The sequence below is a fragment of the Macaca fascicularis genome, chromosome 10, assembly GCF_037993035.2.
Source record: "Macaca fascicularis isolate 582-1 chromosome 10, T2T-MFA8v1.1".
NCBI classification, from domain to species: domain Eukaryota; kingdom Metazoa; phylum Chordata; class Mammalia; order Primates; family Cercopithecidae; genus Macaca; species Macaca fascicularis.
Genome location: NC_088384.1, coordinates 7,527,078 through 7,543,920, shown reverse-complemented (window position 1 = coordinate 7,543,920; position 16,843 = coordinate 7,527,078). Strand labels below are relative to the sequence as shown.

The following is a 16,843-nucleotide window of genomic DNA, read 5'->3' as shown; positions in this document are numbered from 1 at the left end:
CTGCAAGATCCTCCTCCCAGGTTCATGCCATTCTCCTGCCTCGGCCTCCCGAGTAGCTGGGACTACAGGCGCCCGCCATTATGCCCGGCTAATTTTTTCTTGTATTTTTTAGTAGAGACGGGGTTTCACCGTGTTAAGCCAGGATGGTCTCGATCTCCTGACCTCTTGATCCACCTGCCTCGTCCTCCCAAAGTGCTGGGATTACAGGCTTGAGCCACCGCGCCCGGCCTGTATTTTCATTTTCTATGACCTGCCTTGGGAAGAAAAAGGAGCAGGTGAAAGGAGGGAAGGACAGAAAGGAGAGAGAGAAGCTGCACCTGAAGCCTGCTTCCAAGGCCCCAGCATGGTAACACAGGACTGTTTTTCCCCTTTATTGCTCTGAAGCTGTTTCCACACTGCTTCAGGAACCAAGGAAGAAAGGCCAAATACTGTAACAAAAGATATGCTCATTGTTTTAGTCACTGAGGAAATCACCAGGGTGATGGGAATTATGAGCCAGGCACGGTGGAGGAAAAACCAACATATAAATATCATCATCTCACAAGGGTCTCTGCAGATGATCAAGTGGAGATGAATCACCAGGACGGGCTCTAATCCAACATGACTGTGTCCTTGTGAAGTCTGGACTCACGCACACACACACACACACAGCCTAGTAGAGATGGGGGCAGAGACAGGGCAATGCTTCTACAGGCCGAGGAACACGGAAGATTTGCTGGCAAACCCCAGGAGCCCGGAGAGACGCAGGGAACAGATTTGCCCGTGCAGACTCCAAACAGAAATGAACGCGGCCTATACCTTGATTTGGATTTCTGGCCTCCTGATGAAATCCTAATCCCCAGTACACAGGGGTATTACAAGGACACGGTCATCTTGGATTGCAGCCCACTCTGGTGATTCATCTTCACTTGATCATCTGCAAAGACCCCTGTGAGATGACGATATTTATCAATTGGATTTCCTCCACCGTGCCTGGCTCATAATTCGCAACAACCTTGTTATTTCTCTCCAAACTGTGAGAGAAGACATTTCTGTTGTTCTGAGCCCTCCAGCTTGTGGAACTTTGTGCTGGCGGCCCCAGGACACCGCAGTGTCCTCTCCCTGTCTCTTCTGCCTAGTGGGTCTTTTCTTCCTTTATTGAAAGGAAAAGGGCATTTGATCCTTGTTCCAGGTCAAATATCCCTTCCCTGCAAGCCTCCTCTGCCCACCCACAGCACTTCTCCCCCCACCCCATCCACACGGTCCCTGTCCCTCCCCCATGCTGGCCACACTACATGGCCACTGCGTCCTGTGACCATGTTCTCCTTGACCACAAACTCCTGGAGGACAAAGCTCTGTGCCCTTGGTCTTCACGCCCCTGACTGAGGACTGAGCCTGGCACCAACTCGGCCAACAGAAGCATTTACTGCATTGGGGGCACTGGGGGCCAGCCAGCACAAAGGGAGACAGAAAAACCATCTCAACCCACACACCCAGAGCTGAGCCCTCTTCTCCCCAGGCGCCGCCCTCTGCTAGCACCTGTCTCTGCTGAGTGACCCACCAAGGCCTGGCAGGACACCCAACCTTCACTTCTCCTACTTCATTTTTTATTTTGTTTGGGACAGAGTCTCGCTCAATCACCCAGGCTGGAGTGCAGTGGCATGATCTCTGCCCACTGCCAACTCTGCCTCCTGGGTTCAAGCGATCCTCGTGTCTCAGCCTCCCAAGTAGCAGGGATTAGAGGTGCCCACCACCATGCCCCGCTCATTTTTGTATTTTTAGTAGAGATGGGGTTTCACCATGTTAGCCAGGCTGGTCTTGAACTCCTGACCTCAGGTGATCTGCCTGCTTTGGCCTCCCAAAATGTTGGGATTACAGGTGTGAGCCACTGCACCTGGCCTACTCCTCATACTTCTTCAAGACTGGGGCTTCTGGCTGTGAGCATCTCAGAAATCTGTTTGCTTCTCTCCTAAGTCACCGTCCCCCTGCCTGTGCCTTCTCCATCTCCAGCACCTGCTGAGCAGCCATCAGCCAGAGGCAACGCCTGTGACATCACAGCTCAAAGCCCTGCCTGGATATCTAGGCTGGGCATGGTGGCTCACACCTGTAATCTACTAAATTGGGATTACACCTGTAATCCCAGCTACTCAGGAGGCTGAGACAGGAGAATCGCTTGAACCCAAGAGGTGGAGGTTGCAGCGAGCCGAGATTGTGCCACTGCACTCTAGCCTGGGCAACAGAGCAAGACTCCGTCTTAAAAAAAAACAAAAACAAAACAAAACAAAACAAAACAGCCTTGCTTGGCCTCCCTCGGGATGAAGCCTTTTCCTCTGCTTCCAACACCTGCGAGGCCTGCCTCTCCTCCTCTCCCCGTCCCTGGCACCCCACCCTGTCCCCAGGGCCTGCTTTTCTGCTGACCTCATGGTACCGGCCTGCAAGCCATTTCCTGGGGCCTCCCTGTCGCCTCTTCCAGAAACAACTCCTGGAGCCCCCCTTGGAGGTCAGGCCAATGACCTGTCCCCCGCATCGCCCTCCATCCTCTAAGCTCCCCGTGGGTAGGGACAATTCCCAGTTCAGAAGGGCTTCCCCTGCCCTGGGCCTGGCTCTTGGCAGAAGCTCTACAACAGACCAGCCACGTTCGTGTGACTTGATTCTCTCCGACTTTCAGGACGTCCTGAGGCCGCACCCACGTGGCAATGGTGTCTGTCGCGCTGCCCCCTGGATCCGGCACCACTAGCGGAGCCGAGCAGAGCCCAGGGCTCCAAAGCGTGGGGAAAAGGCTGCGCCGCTCCCGGGGTGGCCCCACACCCCTTGTCTGAGCGTGAGCGGCGGCGCGGGACGGGGACGGCTCCGCCTGGGACCAGCAGGCCTCGGGCATCCGGGCCGCCGGGGCCGCGCTCCAGGCCAGGGGCGGGGGCGGGGGCGGGGGCGGGGGCGGGGGCGGGGGCGGGGGCGGGGCGGGGGCCGGCGGTGGGGTGGGGCCGCGCCCTCGGCCACTCCCCGGGGCGACCGGGCGGCTCCACACGCGCTGCGCCAGCCGCCGGCCCCACGCGCGGCCCATGTCCTCCGCGCCGCGCTCGCCCACCCCGCGGCCCCGCAGGATGAAGAAGGACGAGTCGTTCCTGGGCAAGCTGGGCGGCACCCTGGCCAGGAAGCGGAGGGCGCGCGAGGGTGAGTGCGCTCCCGCGCCCGCCGACCCCCTGGGGACCTGCCGGGCCGCGCCCGCCCTGGGCCCCCAGCGCTCCACGAGGCCGCCCCCTCCCGCCCCCGCGGCTGCGCGACCTTCGGGATAGGCCAGGTCTTTGACCCAGGACCCGTAAGCACCGGCCGTGACCTGGCGCGTGGGGCCGCGGTGGCCTCAGGAGTCTGCCAAACGCGCGTGCGGGCGCCTGCGCGGCGGGGACCTCGGGCCACCGTGCGGGGCCCGCGCCTGCTCCGGCCGCCGGGTGTTTAGCTCTTCCCTGGGCAAGCGGCATCGACAGCCCGCGGGGTGACCGTTCATTCATGAGCAGTGACACTCACGTGTGCAGGGCACGCTGGGCAGGCACGGCCTGTGGGACCCGCTACTGGTTGTTGCGCGGGCGCCCTGCAGGGTGCGGGATTCGGGGCTTGCAGGTCTGAGGCCTGGGAGGCCTGCGAGCAAGGGTTGCAGAGATCGCATTTAAAAAAAAAATTTTTTTTTGAAGTTTTTATGGCGTGTGCTCACGAAACACTAGCAACCCCGTACGTTTTAAAGAATTAGAGTTGCAGGGGATAGTCTGATGTCTTTAAGTGTACCGCTTGCCCAGGGCCTCTTGGGAGATACATTCTTGAATTTTCTGCTTGGGTGGGGAGGTTCTGCCCCTGGGACCGTGCCCCATAGTGAGATTTCAGATTGGTGAGAGGTGCGGGGAGCTTACAAAGAATGGAGGTGAAGAGCTGCTGTGGAAAGGCAGATGGAGAAAGGCCGGCCTCAGGTGGGTACCCGGGAAGGAACCCTCCCTTAGTGGATATGCAGTACGGTTTTCTTAAACCACCTGGGCCTGACATATCCCTGGGAACTCTTCCTGTGCCTCCAGGGATTAGTGTACCCCGGGATGCAGGTCCCCCATTCATTTCTTCCCTGGGACTCTTGTATTCCTAGGGGTGTGTGTGCTCTGGGAACACATGTGACAGATTTGCCTCTAGGCCTGTGTGTGCCCCCATGCACCTGCTCCCCAGGTTTTGTGTACGGTGCAGGGAACGCTTGGTTCCCCAGCCATTTTCTCCCAGGGATGCCTGTGCCCCCAGGGGATGCGTGTCTTCCCACCCGTGATCCTGTTCCAGGAGGGCAGGGTCTTGTCCCCTTCAGTGGGTCTCCTGGTGGAGAGGCCACTCTTCTCTCAAGCCTTACACTGGACGACCCACTGTGGCTTGTATTAGTCGGTGTTTGTCACCTCTTCCAAATGACATGATTAGTGGCTGTCACCCTTCTCTCTGTCATCCCTGCTGTTCTTCTATGCAGTCATCAGCACCCTCACCAGAAATCATTTCGGTTCCTCTTTATGGCTTGCAACAATTATAGACGCAAGTGACACTCCCCTCACAATTCAGCCCGCAGCCTGTGGTGCGCCTGCCATGGGCCAGGTGCTGCTCTGACCCTAGGAAGAAAAGAGTGGGGACGGGGTGCTTGCTTTCGTGGAACAAGGAGTGAATAAGACAAGTGGCGCTGTGATGACATGCCCCAGAGCACATAGAACAGGGCGATCAGAGCCAGGGGAGGCCTCTGAGGAGGGGACACTTGAGTGGAGGCCAGAAGGAACCAGAGGAAAGTCTTTCATAGAACGGCAAGGAACCGGAATATTCTGGGCTATTACAGCTTTTTTTAGGTGCCGTTTACGCTCTCAGAATAGGAAGAACACACACCCAAAGTAGTGGACGGGGCCCAAATTCCAGAGTACACAGTGCTTCTCCTCCTTGCCTGTATGAATTGATGTGTGCCTAGAAAATTCAGGCCCAGCCTGGTTTAATTCAAATGCACCAAGAATTCCAGTAGCGGGAAGCATCCTGTGCTGAGTAGAACGGGCGCGGAGGCAGGAGGAGGAGCAGGACGCCGGGCACTGCTGATGCTGCTTTTGCTGGGGGTGAGCTGGGTGCCCTGCCTGGGTTCTCAGGGTTGGGGTGCCTGGCAAACAGAGGGCCACAAACCCTCCTTGGATTCAGGCGCAGGAATTGAGGGACAGGCTGGATTGGGAAGGGGTTAGCGGCTTCTGTGTGGTCTCCTGGGAAGTAGAGGAGCCAGGAAGACTGAATAATGAGGTCTTGAATAATTGAGAGTTGCTGGTAATTCTGCAAGCCCGTTTGCCTTGGCAACATGTGCTTCTGGCCACTCCAGGGTGAGAGAAGCCCCTGACCCTGATTTTGGGCCATCAGCGCTATGCTTGGTTACCTACCAGAGAGTGACTGGGTGCTTGGGAGGTTTCCACGACCCTGCCTGCTGCACCATCGGCTTCATTTCCTCCTTTGTTAGAAAGTTGAGGGTGGATTCGGGAGAGCGGATGTGGCTCCGTTGTGTTCCTGAGTTGAGGACTGTAAGGGAGGAGGGGGAAGCTGGGGGAGGGGGCGGGTTCATCGGTGAGGTTCCAGCTTCAGGCAGGGGTGTGACAAGGCACAGAGGGACTTTTGAGAGGGATGGTTGGGATGAGTGACCTGGCCTGTTCCAGAGGAGAGGGGGTTAGGAAATGTGGGGCCCTGGGGTTTGGAGGAAGCGGTGCAGGAAGTGTCTGAGAATGAGCTTCACAGCGGGCGTGATTAAGGCTGATGCGCCACGGGAGGTGTGTCACGTGCTAGCCCGGGTCAGAAAAGGGAACTGTGATTAACTGTAGGCATTCGCAAAATGGAAAGGAACGCCGGAAACCCCCAGGGCTCCCCACAGAAGCTCTGGGGACGTGAAAGGACAGTGTGTTTCAAATCTGGGTTCAGCTTTACTGGGGCTTAGAGGAGCCCATGTGGAGGGAAGACCCCCCAACAGCACACAGGGTTCCCCACTGTGCCCATGGGATGGGAGGCTCCGCAGGTCCCGTGGGCCAGGACAGGGGTCGGGGACAGCCCAGCTGCTGCTGGAAATCTTCAGAGGCAGATGGCCCGCCCCGGCCAGCGAGGCCCTGCGTGGAAGAGGTCGGGTGGAATGCTCCACACATTTGCCACAAGAGGCCTGTTCTGTGCTGTGCTAGGCCCTGGACCTCAAGTGCCACTGCCCAGTGGCCAGGGTCAGGTTTCTCAGAGAGAGCTGAAGCCAGTGGGGCCAGAGCAGCCAGTCTGGAGGTTCTGTCCCTCTTTTTGAGCAACACATTCAGGAAGTTTCTATCCCCTGATTACCTTAAAAAAATATGTGTGGGCCAGGCGAGGTGGCTCATGCCTGTAACCCCAGCACTCTGGGAGGCCGAGGTGGGTGGATCACCTGAGGTCGGGAGTTTGAGACCAGCCTGGTCAACATGGTGAAACCCCATGTCTACTAAAATTCCAAAAATTAGCTGGGCGTGGTGGCACGCACCTGTAATCCCAGCTACGTGGGAGGCTGAGGCAGGAGAATCGCTTGAATCTGGGAGGCGGAGGTTGCAGTGAACCGAGATTGCGTCACTGCACTACAGCCTGGGCAACACAGCAAGACTCTGTATCAGATATATATATGTGTGTGTGTGTGTGTGTATTCACAAATATATTTGTGTATATTTTAAAAGCAGTTTCAGGTTTACAGTGAAATCCAGCAAAGAATACAAAGTGTCCCCACCTATCCCTTCTCACCTCCGTCAGTGCCCCCAGGCTGTGTGGTAGAATCGTGAGCCAACATTGAGACATCATGTCTCCGCAAGCTCATAGTTTACATTCGGGATCGCTCTTGCCGTTGGACATTCTGTGGTTCTGGATGGATGTAGAATGACATGGACCCACCATTACAGTCACCTCTGGAGGAGTGTCACCGACCCCAGAATCCTGTCTCTGTTGCCTGTGTATCCCTCCACTTCTCCAAACCCCTGGCAACCACGGATCATTTTTTTGGTTTGTCTGTTTTTTTACTATATCCATGTTTTTGCCTTTTCTAGACTATCATATAGTTGTGATCATACAGCATACAGTAGCGCTTCCAGATTGGCTTCTTCCACTCAGTCATATACATTGAAGGCCCTTCCATGTCTTCTCATGGCTTGGTGGCTCATTCCTTTTTAGACGGAATAATATTCTGTTGTCTGAATGTGCCAGTTTGTTGATCCGTACACCTGCTGAAGGACATCTTGGTTGCTTCCAAGTTTTGGCAGTTATGAATAAAGCTGCTGTGTACATCCGCGTGTGGGTTTTTGTGTGTAGATAAGGTTTTACTTCATTTGAGCTCGATGGCTGGATCGTATGGTAAGAGCGCGTCTCGTTTTGGAAGAAACCACCAAACTCTCTTCCAAGGCGGCTGTGCCACTTTTATTCGCCGGCGGCGAACGAGAGTTCCTGCCGCTCCACACCCTCGCCAGCATTTGGCGGTGTCAGTGTTCTGGATTTTGGAGCTCTGATAGGTGTATCGTGGCGTCTCGTTGCTGTTTCAATTTGCATTTCCCTGATGATGTATGAAGTGGAGCATCTCTTCAGATGTTTATTTGCCATCTGTGTATCTTCTTCGGTGAAGTGTCTGTTAAGGTCATTGGCTCATTTGTATTTTATTTATTTTTATTTTTTTTTTTGAGACAGTGTCTCACTGTAGCCCAGGCTGGAGTGCAGTGGCACAATCCTGGCTCACTGCAGTCTCAACCTCCTGGGGCTCAAGTGATCCTCATGCCTCAGCCTCTGGAGTAGTTGGGACTACAGGCACATACCACCATGCCCAGCTAATTTTTGTATTTTTTGTAGAGATGGGGTCTCGCTATGTTGCCCAGGCTGGTCTCAAACTCCTGGGCTCAGGAGATCCACCTGCCTCGGCCTCCCAGAGTGCTGGGATTACATGCGTGAGCCACAGTGCCCGGCCTTGACCTATTTTTAAATCTGCTTGTTTGTTTCCTTACTGTTGAGTTGGAAGAGTTCTTCGTATATTTTGGATACAAGTCATGTGTTTTGCAAATATTTTCTCCCCCAGCCAGCGGCTTGTCTTTCCCTTCTCTTGATCCTGATATCTTCTAAGCATTTGATGTAGAAATAGTGATTAATGAGCAAGATATTGAGACCTCATCAACTAGGTCTAAAGAAATCACTAGGCCAGACACATAATCCCAGCACTTTGGGAGGCTGAGGCAGGTGGATCACCTGAGGCCAGGAGTTTGAGACTGGCCTGGCCAACATGGGGAAACCGTGTCTCTACTAAAAATACAAAAATTAGCCGGGCGCTGTGTCTCATGCCTGTAATCCCAGCACTTTGGGATGCTGAAGTGGGCAGATCACCTGAGGTCAGGAGTTTGAGACCAGCCTGGCCAACATGGTGAAACCCCATCTCTACTAAAAATGCAAAAATTAGCCGGGCATGGTGGTGCATGCCTGTAATCCCAGCTACTCAGGAGGCTGAGGCAGGAGAATCACTTGAACCCGGGAGGAGTGAGCTGAGATCATGCCGTTGCACTCCAGCCTGGGCGACAGAGTGAGACTCCGTCTCAAAAAGAGAGAGAGAGAAAAAAAAAAGATAGAAATCACTAGGTAGCTGCGACATTGAACTGAAGGTTGAAAGTATTAAGTTTCTTTGTGGACTTCCTTCAGGAGAGAAAGCTCAAGGCCCTAAACCAGCAACTGATAATTTCCTTTAGGGTGTCCATCTTTTACACAGAGCCATCAGTTATGTAGACGTTGGGTTGACCCCAAACACTAAGACGGACCAGTGAAGGGAGATGAGCTGTGGCTCAGGTCCCACTCAGGATGGTTTGAGGGGCAGGCAGATGCGGGGACTGATCCGTGGGAGTCTTACCACCCAGACTTGGGGTTTTGGGCCTCCCTGGAGGAAGTGGTCCTGGCTGAGTGTCTAGGATGGCTGGAAATCAGCCCAGCAACGGGGAAGGGGCCCCTGAGGAGACCCCCAGGAAGGCTCCCAGTGGCTGAGCCACATTGTAGCCTGTGGGCTGTGGCCAACCCTGATTGGGGACCTGAGAGGTGAGCAGCCCTGGTGTCCTGCAAGCGCAGGAGCTTGGAACCTGTGCTGGGGTTTGGCAGGGGTGGCCGATTTCAGTGGGGCTTTAGGGAGTGGGGATGGAAGAATGGGGGAACGGCGGGGAGGCAGGCAGACAGGCAGGAATGTGGCGTGGGGCAGAGGCCATGCCCCGAGGAGGCGGCGTGGGTGGATGCAGGCGTGTCTGTGATTTCCACGCTGCTTTCTAGCCGACTCCAGCCCCTCTGATGCTGACCTTCACAAATGAAAGAGGACCCAGATCCTTGTTTGTGGGAGGGGTGGGCAAGGATTTGCAGGGAGTGTGGTTTCTTTTGGACGATTTTTCAGACTCCTCATTTCTAGGCCCTCTGTGCTCACGTGACCCCTCTGATGGTGTCAGGGCTGGTAGAACGGTGGCTGTGACGTGTCGGGAAGGCCAGCGGGCCTCCTAGCCAACGCAAAGAGGGAGTGGCTGGTCCGAAGTTGGGGGATGTAGGCAGGTGAGGGACCAGGGCCATGGTCACTGTGGTTTCTATGGGGAAGAGGGGATGGCGGAGGTCCTATTTGGAGCTGTTGTGTTGTGAGGCTCTTTACAGACCCTGCCAACGAAGAGAAAGACAGTTCCATACCCCTTTCTCTAAATCCAGACCTCCTTCGAGCAGAGGCTGCCTCCGTTGGGGGATGGACAGCTGTTGGTCTGAGAAGGAAAGGCACAGTGAGGTCACCGTGACGCTGCCCAGCGCCTGCACGGGAGACACTCCTCGGGAAGGTGGGTGGAACTCCCTGGAGACCATTTTCCAGTGAGGGCCTCTTTTCTCTTGAGCTGAGAGGAAGTGGGTGGCTCAGCTACATTTCCTTTGATTATTATTCTGACTCTAATCTTCAAACCCTACATTTCTCATTGTATGTTCTGCCCGTGCATTCTGTTGTCTGGGGCAGCAAAGTCGACCTGTACCATGTGGGTTTTTTTTTTTTTTTTTTCTTGAAGGCCTATTAAGAGCTCTCGGAAACTCTGCTTCTGTAGAAAAGGTAAAGGCACTGCTTGGCCACAAGTGATGACTCTTCCCTGCCTTTCACGGCTTGGGGAGGAAGGGCAGGTTCTCAGTGATTCTCCCAGCACGTTGGTTACAAACCTCCCAGCAGAGTCAGATCACCTTGGCAACCCCACACTCATCAAAGGGGCTCTGCCTTGATTCCTGCCCCACCGCTGTGGAATTACTATTGATTGCACATCCTGAAGTTGCTTACCCTCGCGCTCTCTGTGCAGTCGTCAGAATAATTAAGGGGTGTTTATTGGATGTAAGTGGGTTCATCCCTGCTGCGAATGTGGATTTTAAGTGCTCCGTTGGACTGATTCCTCCCTGCTGTGGTTGGCACAGGGGAGGCACCTTCACCTAGTCATTTTCTTCTTTTCAAATACGTGGTTCCATCACGTGAAAGATACACCCTACCAAAGTGTCTCTGCCTTAGCTGTACATGTTACACTTTAGGTTTCAGGTGACAAATTGGTTTATCTCCTAATGTATTTGCTATTTATTACATCACATAGAGGCTGCAAAGCCAGTTAATAAGCTTTGGAGGACATTATAAGCATATGTTGGCTCAGTGGTGGTAATCTGCTTCTCCATACTAATTGCTGTCTTGATAAAAGAATGCAGACACAGTGCAATCAATCCTAGAAGTGTTCTGTGGCTTTGCATCATTGTGATACCTCTGGCTGACATATTCAAATGAGAGCCTTCCCCCTGGTTACAAGAAAAGATGGAATGAGTGGCAGTTTTGGTCTTGTCCGGTCTCGAGGGCTCCCGGCACCTGGGGAGTAACTTGATCAGCCCTGGGAAACCAGCGGAGTCTTTTACCTCCTCTGACGTTCTGACTAAGAGTGTCTGGGCTGTGGGAACTGAACACACCCTTTGAGGCTATGTGTGTTAACGCTTGGGGGCCCATGTCACCATTTCTGATATGGGAAAGTGTGGGCAGATCCCAGCTCTGCGTTTCTGAGCTGCTGAGTTTGCCCTGGTTCAGAGAATGCCCGGCGGGGTGGTGCAGCCCGCCTCCTTGTGCCGGATCTGTTGCTGCTTCTCTCTAAGCCTCTCTTCCTTGTGGTCCCTTGTGGAGCAAAGCAGCACTTGTCCTGTGAGGAAGTGAAGCCTTATCAGCAATTGAGTGAGCGCTCAATCAGAATTTGTTATGGATGAATGTGGATGACTGGAGGCACTGACACAGACTTCAGACTCCAGAGCTGGGATGTGGTAAAGCGGAAGTGGCACGTCAGCTCAGTTTAGGACGACTGCCTAACCCTGTGTTGAGAAGGATTCTTCGGCTGAGTCTGGGCTTAGGGAAAAAGAATGCTGCGACCAGTCAACCAGACTAGCAGTGTGTTTGGAGGGTTAGTAGCTGTGTGGCTGTCATCCCTCATCCCCAGAAATGAAGCCTTTTCCAGCTCTAGTGCTGGCTCATTTCAGCATCACTGGCTGCTTTGCTCCCATTGAGTGTCACGCAACAGCTAGTTGGCTGTTGGTAACAAAAGTTGTGCAAATCCTTTAAGATATTGCAATGAGAATGTTGGTATCTTAACTCTTCCCCTTGCCATCTATGACTAGGAAGCATCCCCAATACTAGATTTTTTTTTTTTTTTTTTGAGACAGAGTCCTGCTCTGTTGCCTAGGCTGGACTGCAGTGGCATGATCTCGGCTCACTGCAACCTCTACCTTCTGGGTTCAAGCGAGCACATCCAGCCAATTTTTTATATTTTTAGTAAAGACAGGATTTCATCATGTTGGCCAGGCTGGTTTCAAACTCCTGACCTCAACTGACCCACCCGCCTCGGCCTCCCAAAGTGCCAGGATTACAGGCATGAGCCACCACTCCCAGCCCCCAATACTCTTTTGAGGTATACTTGGCTGAGTAACCCGCTTTGCGTGTGCGGAGAAGCAGGTGTTTCCGAGCTGGAATTCCTTGTACCCAGAATGTGAGGGCAACTCAGATGGGCACCAGGAGGCATTCTTGCCTTCCTCACCAGCCTATGGCATCAGAGAACATTTGGCAGTCTCTGAGTGGGAGTTCTTTACGCTTGCCTGTTAGTAGTTGGAGGCATGCTCCTTTAAGCTTTGCCATTTGAAATGATGAGCTTGGTTTTGGCCTTTGAACCTTTACCTGCCAGCTACCCACAGTCAGTCAGTAATGCTGATTTCCCCAAGCAACGCCATATTAGGAATTTCTTTGCTCGTTCTCTTACAAAGTCATGCATTATTATACTTGTTTTCATTTGAAAAATTACAATTTCACAGAATCTAGCCTTGAATGTTAAGCTATTAAAAAGTTAAAGAGGGGGTGAAAATTTTAGCACTCCTAGGGCCTGCGTGCGTTGCTTGCTCAAATCCAGACACTCCCGGAAGCAGCTGTCTCAGCAGAGCCCTGTCTGCCCTTGTTTTCTGCTTCTCAAGTTACTCCAGACTCCAGGGAACTAGAAGTGACCAGGCCCCACTTTACACATGTGGATAGAGTGCCCCTGACAAGGCTGGAGAAAGGGGGAGGTCCGGGGCATGGCCTCATGCACATATGGTGTTCAGAATTTATTTTTGCTATAAATGGAATATATATATATATGAGTATACAAATAAAAATATATAAAGAATATATGTATAAAGAATATATCTATAAAGAATATAAAGAATACTTCTAGAATTGATTGCATTGTGTCTGCATTCTTTTACTGCAACAGCAATTATATTATAATTATAATTATAAAGAATATATATTCTTTATACATATATTCTTTATGAATATATATTTGAGATGGGGTCTTTATACATATATATGTTTGAGATGGTGGTCTTTATACATATATATGTTTGAGATGGGGGTCTTTATGCATATATATATATTTGAGATGGGGGTCTTTATACATATATATGTTTGAGATGGTGGTCTTTATACATATATAGATGTTTGAGATGGGGATCTTTATACATATATATATTTGAGATGGGGATCTTTATACATATATATATTTGAGATGGGGGTCTTTATACATATATATATGTTTGAGATGGGGGTCTTTGTACATATATATATTTGAGATGGGGGTCTTTATACATATATATGTTTGAGATGGGGGTCTTTATGCATATGTATATTTGAGATGGGGTCTTTATACATACATATATTTGAGATGGGGGCCTTTATACATATATATATATGTTTGAGATGGGGGTCTTGCTGTGTTGCCCAGGCTGGAGTGCAGTGGCTGTTCACAGGCCAGATCATCAGACACTGTAGCCTTGAACTCCTGGCCTCAAGGGATCCTTCTGCCTTAGCCTCCCGAGTAGCTGAGACAACAGGTGCACACCACCATGGCCAGCTCTTAAGAAACATCTGGCCCAAAGCTTAATTTGAAGTGTCTTCATCCCTGTCTTTTTTCTTTTTGTTTCAAAATTAATAGAATTGATTTTGAGCTGCACAGGGGTTAAGAGGCACTGACCCCCCATGCAGTCGGAAATCCACGTGTACGTTTTTTTTGTGTTTTGAGACGGAGTTTCGCTCTTGTCACCTAGGCTGGAGTGCAGTGGTGTGATCTCGGCTCGCTGCAACCACTGCCTCCCAGGTTCAAGTGATTCTCCTGCCTCAGCTTCCTGAGTATCTGGGATTACAGGCATGCACCACCACGCCCAGCTAATTTTTGTATTATTAGTAGAGACAGGGTTTCACCATGTTGGCCAGGCTGGTCTCAAACTCCTGACCTCAGGTGATCCTCCCGCCTTGGCCTCCCAAAGTGCTGGGGTTACAGGCCTGAGCCACTGCGCCCGGCCACCATGTGTAACTTTTGACTCCCACAAAACTTAACTGCTGATAGCCTGCTGTTGACTGGAAGCCTCGCTGATAACGTAAACAATTAACAACATTTTGTATGTTCTATGCATTATGTACTGTATTCTTACTATAAAGTGAGCCTGAGGAAAGAAAATGTTATTAGGAAAATCATAAGGAAGAGAAAATGCATTTGTAGTCCTGTGCTGTGTTTATCGACGCCACACGTTTACAACGTGTGTTTACAAGATGAATGCTCTGAAATGGCCGGCAACTGCCGCTGCAGACCTCACCCTATCATACAACATCTCAAGCTATTCAGCTTCTTGGAATGTCAGGCTTTTCTTTTTTTCTTTTCTTTTTCTTTTTTAATTTGAGATGGAGCCTGGCTGTGTTGCCCAGGCTGGAGTGCAGTGGTGTGATCTCGGCTCACTGCAGCCTCCACCTCCCGGGTTCAAGCGATTCTCCTGCCTTAGCCTCCCGAGTAGCTGGGATTACAGGCATGTGCCACCATGCCCAGCTAATTTTTTTTGTATTTTTAGTAGAAATGGGGTTTCACTGTATTAGCCAAGATGGTCTCGATCTCCTGACCTTGTGATCCACCCGCCTCCGCCTCCCAAAGTGCTGGGATTACAAGTGTGAGCCACTGTGCGCGGCCGTCAAGGCTTTTTTCTGCTTCTTGGGAGCACTTCCAGCATCACAAGTGGCTCTCTGTGTGGGTCCCATGGTGTTATTCCAGGTTTACGGTATTGCACTAAACATGATGAAAAATATGTGAGAACCCAAAGAGATCCTTTTTTTTTTTTTTTTACTATGATATGCAATTTACTGGAGCGGTGAACTGCTCAAGTGGAGATAACATCAAGTAATATTCTAAACAATGCAATGTTTTAAGCAATGCAATAGCAACAGGAGGTGGCTACTACTACAGTGGTGTGGTATGGACTGCAGTTAATTGTATGCAGTTATTATTAAATACTGCATCTTGGCCGGGCGCGGTGCCTCACGCCTGTAATCCCAGCACTTTGGGAAGTCGAGGCGGGTGGATCACTTAAGGTCAGGAGTTCGACACCAGCGCGGCCCACATAGTGAAACCTTGCCTCTACTAAAAAGATAAAAATTAGCCAGATATGGTGGTGGGCACCTGTAGTTGCAGCTACTCGGGAGGCTGAGGCAGGAGAATCACTTGAACCCAGGAGGCAGAGGTTGCAGTGAGCCAAAATCACGCCACTGCACTCCAGCCTGGGTGACAGAATGAGACTGTGTCTCAAAAAAACAAAAAAGAAAAAAATAAAAATAAATACAATAAAATAAATACATAGGTACTGCATCTTTATATTTGTTTACCTTTCTCTCAACTGTGAACACAGTCTGTGTTTGTGTGTGTGTAAGTTTTGATACATTTTAACTTTTTATAGTAGATTTATATGTATTTTATGGTGGCAAATAAAATAGACTAGTATCTACATATATTTTATGCATTTGTCATGTATCTAACTTTTTCTTAATTTTTAAAAATATTTCTGGGCTACGTGGTTTGCGGTTTTTTCAAATTGTCACTAATCTCCAAAAAATTTTCCAATCTGTTTATTGGAAAAAATCTGTATATAAGTGGACTCATATAATTCAAACCTGTGTTTTTCAAGAGTCAACTGTAATGTCTTTCAAAGTAAAATCTAAATGAGTTTATTCTTGCTATATATAAGTTTAATAGAAGGAGTGTGGTGGCTCATGTCCATAATCCCAGTACTCTGGGAGGCTGAGATGGGAGGATCACTTGAGCTCAGGAGTTCAAGACCAGCCTGGGCAACATAGAGATAACCCATTTTTATTAAAAATTAAAAAAAAAATCGGGCATGGTGGCGCACACTTGTGGTCCTAGCTACTTGGAAGGCTGAGGTGAGAGGCTCGCTTGAGCCCAGGAGATCAAGGCTGCAGTGAACCATGATTGCACCATTGCACTCCAGCTGTGTCGCAGAGTGAGTCCCTGTATCAAAATAATAATAATAAAGATAATCTGAGAAGTGAGGGTAAAAGTTAAAAGAAGATTAAAAACAAAAACAAATGCTTATAATCCCAGTACTTTGGGAGGCCAAGGCAGGAGGATCGCTTGAACCCAGGAGTTTGAGACTAGTCTGAGCAATATAGTAAGACCTTGTCTCTACAAAACAAAACAAAACAACAACAAAAAAAGAAAAAACAGCTGAGCATGGTGGCACCTGCCTGTAGTCCCAGCCTGGCCAACATGGTGAAACCTTGTCTCTACCAAAAATACAAAAATTAGCCAGACATGGTGCCTTGTGCTTGTAGTCCCAGCTACTCGGGAGGCTGAGGTGGGAGGATCGCTTGAGCCTGGGAGGTGGAGGTTGTGGTGAGCTGAGATGGCACCACTTCACTCCAGCCTGGGTGATGGACTGAGACCCTGTCTCAAAAAAACGAAAACAGATCAGAATGGAGTCTATAATAATCACACTGTGGCTAAGACTCGGGTCCTGCTGATGTCCCAGGCGCTGTGCTAGACGCTTCCTGCGTTATTCCCTTGTTTACTCCTCACACCAAGCTGGGAAGTCGGTATTATGTGGTTATTCCCATTTTGCAGATGGGCAAACACAGGCTCAGAGAGGCTCGAGGTCATCCTGCCAGCAGGTGAGATTTAACTCCAGGTGATGTGGCTCTTCATTGCCACTGACCCGCTAAACTGGAAGAATGATTCAGATGGGAGTCATCTTCCCAGCTGGCTCCTAGTAAGCTGATATCATTCCTGGCATTTAGGCTGCACTCAGCCCCAGTGTTAGGAAGATGCGCTAGAGGAGACAAATTAGATCCTTTTTGTGCTGAATGAACTTGTTGGTGTTTATAGAAAGAAGATAGAACTCTAGTGGCTTCATGCTGCTCCAGGACCACGTCCAGATACTCGCCAGCCACCTACCGCCTCTCCAGTCCAGCCCAGCCCGGCGCAGCTCCAGCTCCCAGCTCTTCTCCCTTGGC

At 50.9% G+C, this 16,843-nt stretch overlaps 1 protein-coding gene across 9 annotated transcripts in view; it reads left to right on the top strand.

Annotated features, from left to right (window-relative positions):
* The first annotated feature begins 3,000 nt into the window (after positions 1-3,000).
* The window catches only part of PARVB (parvin beta), a 136,508-nt gene continuing 122,665 nt past the window's right edge, over positions 3,001-16,843 (top strand). For 7 of the 9 annotated variants that reach the window (XR_006690013.3, XM_065522024.1, XM_045363486.2 and 4 more), the window contains exon 1: positions 3,001-3,150. Coding sequence is in view for 7 of the 9 variants with exons in the window: in XM_065522024.1 (XP_065378096.1) it covers positions 3,039-3,150 (112 nt within the window). In the remaining 2 variants the exon portion in view is untranslated. Of the gene's footprint in view, positions 3,936-5,008; positions 5,082-16,843 lie in introns of those variants that run through there. The other 2 variants (XM_065522023.2, XM_065522027.2) reach the window with 2 other exon arrangements.